Source organism: Penaeus monodon, chromosome 31 (assembly GCF_015228065.2).
Source record: "Penaeus monodon isolate SGIC_2016 chromosome 31, NSTDA_Pmon_1, whole genome shotgun sequence".
NCBI classification, from domain to species: Eukaryota; Metazoa; Arthropoda; class Malacostraca; order Decapoda; family Penaeidae; genus Penaeus; species Penaeus monodon.
In genome coordinates this window covers 19,188,557-19,189,257 of record NC_051416.1, presented here as the reverse complement: position 1 = coordinate 19,189,257, position 701 = coordinate 19,188,557, and the positions used below count along the sequence as shown (strand labels likewise).

The 701-nt window shown below is 52.1% G+C and overlaps 1 protein-coding gene across 7 annotated transcripts in view; it reads left to right on the top strand.

Moving 5' to 3' along the window:
- The window catches only part of LOC119593064 (irregular chiasm C-roughest protein-like), a 46,047-nt gene that overhangs the window by 44,658 nt on the left and 688 nt on the right, over window positions 1–701 (top strand). For all 7 annotated transcript variants that reach the window (XM_037941976.1, XM_037941973.1, XM_037941969.1 and 4 more), the window contains one exon: window positions 132–367. In XM_037941976.1, coding sequence (XP_037797904.1) covers window positions 132–367 — 236 coding nt within the window. The remainder of the gene's footprint in view (window positions 1–131; window positions 368–701) is intronic.

The following is a 701-nucleotide window of genomic DNA, read 5'->3' as shown; positions in this document are numbered from 1 at the left end:
AATGTTTGTTAAGGTGTCACAATAGCCGTCTTTCTCCATGTATCTCTAATCCCGTCTATCCTTCTAGAACCCCCCACAATCAAAACCACAAAACCGACCACGCACTGACCCCCCCTCTCCTCCTCCCTCAGATTCCGGCCTGGAGAAGCACAGCATGAGGTCCAGCGATCGCTCCTCCACCCATGACTCGGTGCTGAAGGTTGAGACCCGCACCGCCACCGGGTCTGACCTGTCGCCCTCCGAGGATGACGACTACAGTTCTCACGACGACTGGGACCCGGAGACCACCGCCGCCGCCAACGCTCGCCGCCACGACCACTTCCGCTACTCTGCTGGCGATTACGGGGAACCCATATTTTCCCCCAAGGTTAGTAGTGGGCGTTATAAGGCTCGGTTTATGGGAGATTGATTGAGCTGTGGGGAGTTTGGTGTTCAACTGAGTGTGGGGGATTTAGTGGTTTAACTGTGTGTGGGGGGATTTAGTGCTTAATTGAGCTTTGGTGTGTTAAGTCTTGGGTGCTTAGTGTTTAATTGAGTGTGGGAGATTTAGCGTTTAACTGATTGTAGGGTATTTAGTGCGGGGGAAAGGGGAGAGGGATTTTCTCGTATTTGGATGCGGGGGGGGGGGGGTGGGAGGGAAAATAGCATATGTTTCTTTGTGAAAATAATTGATATAGAGTTTTGAGATGCCTTGTGGGAGA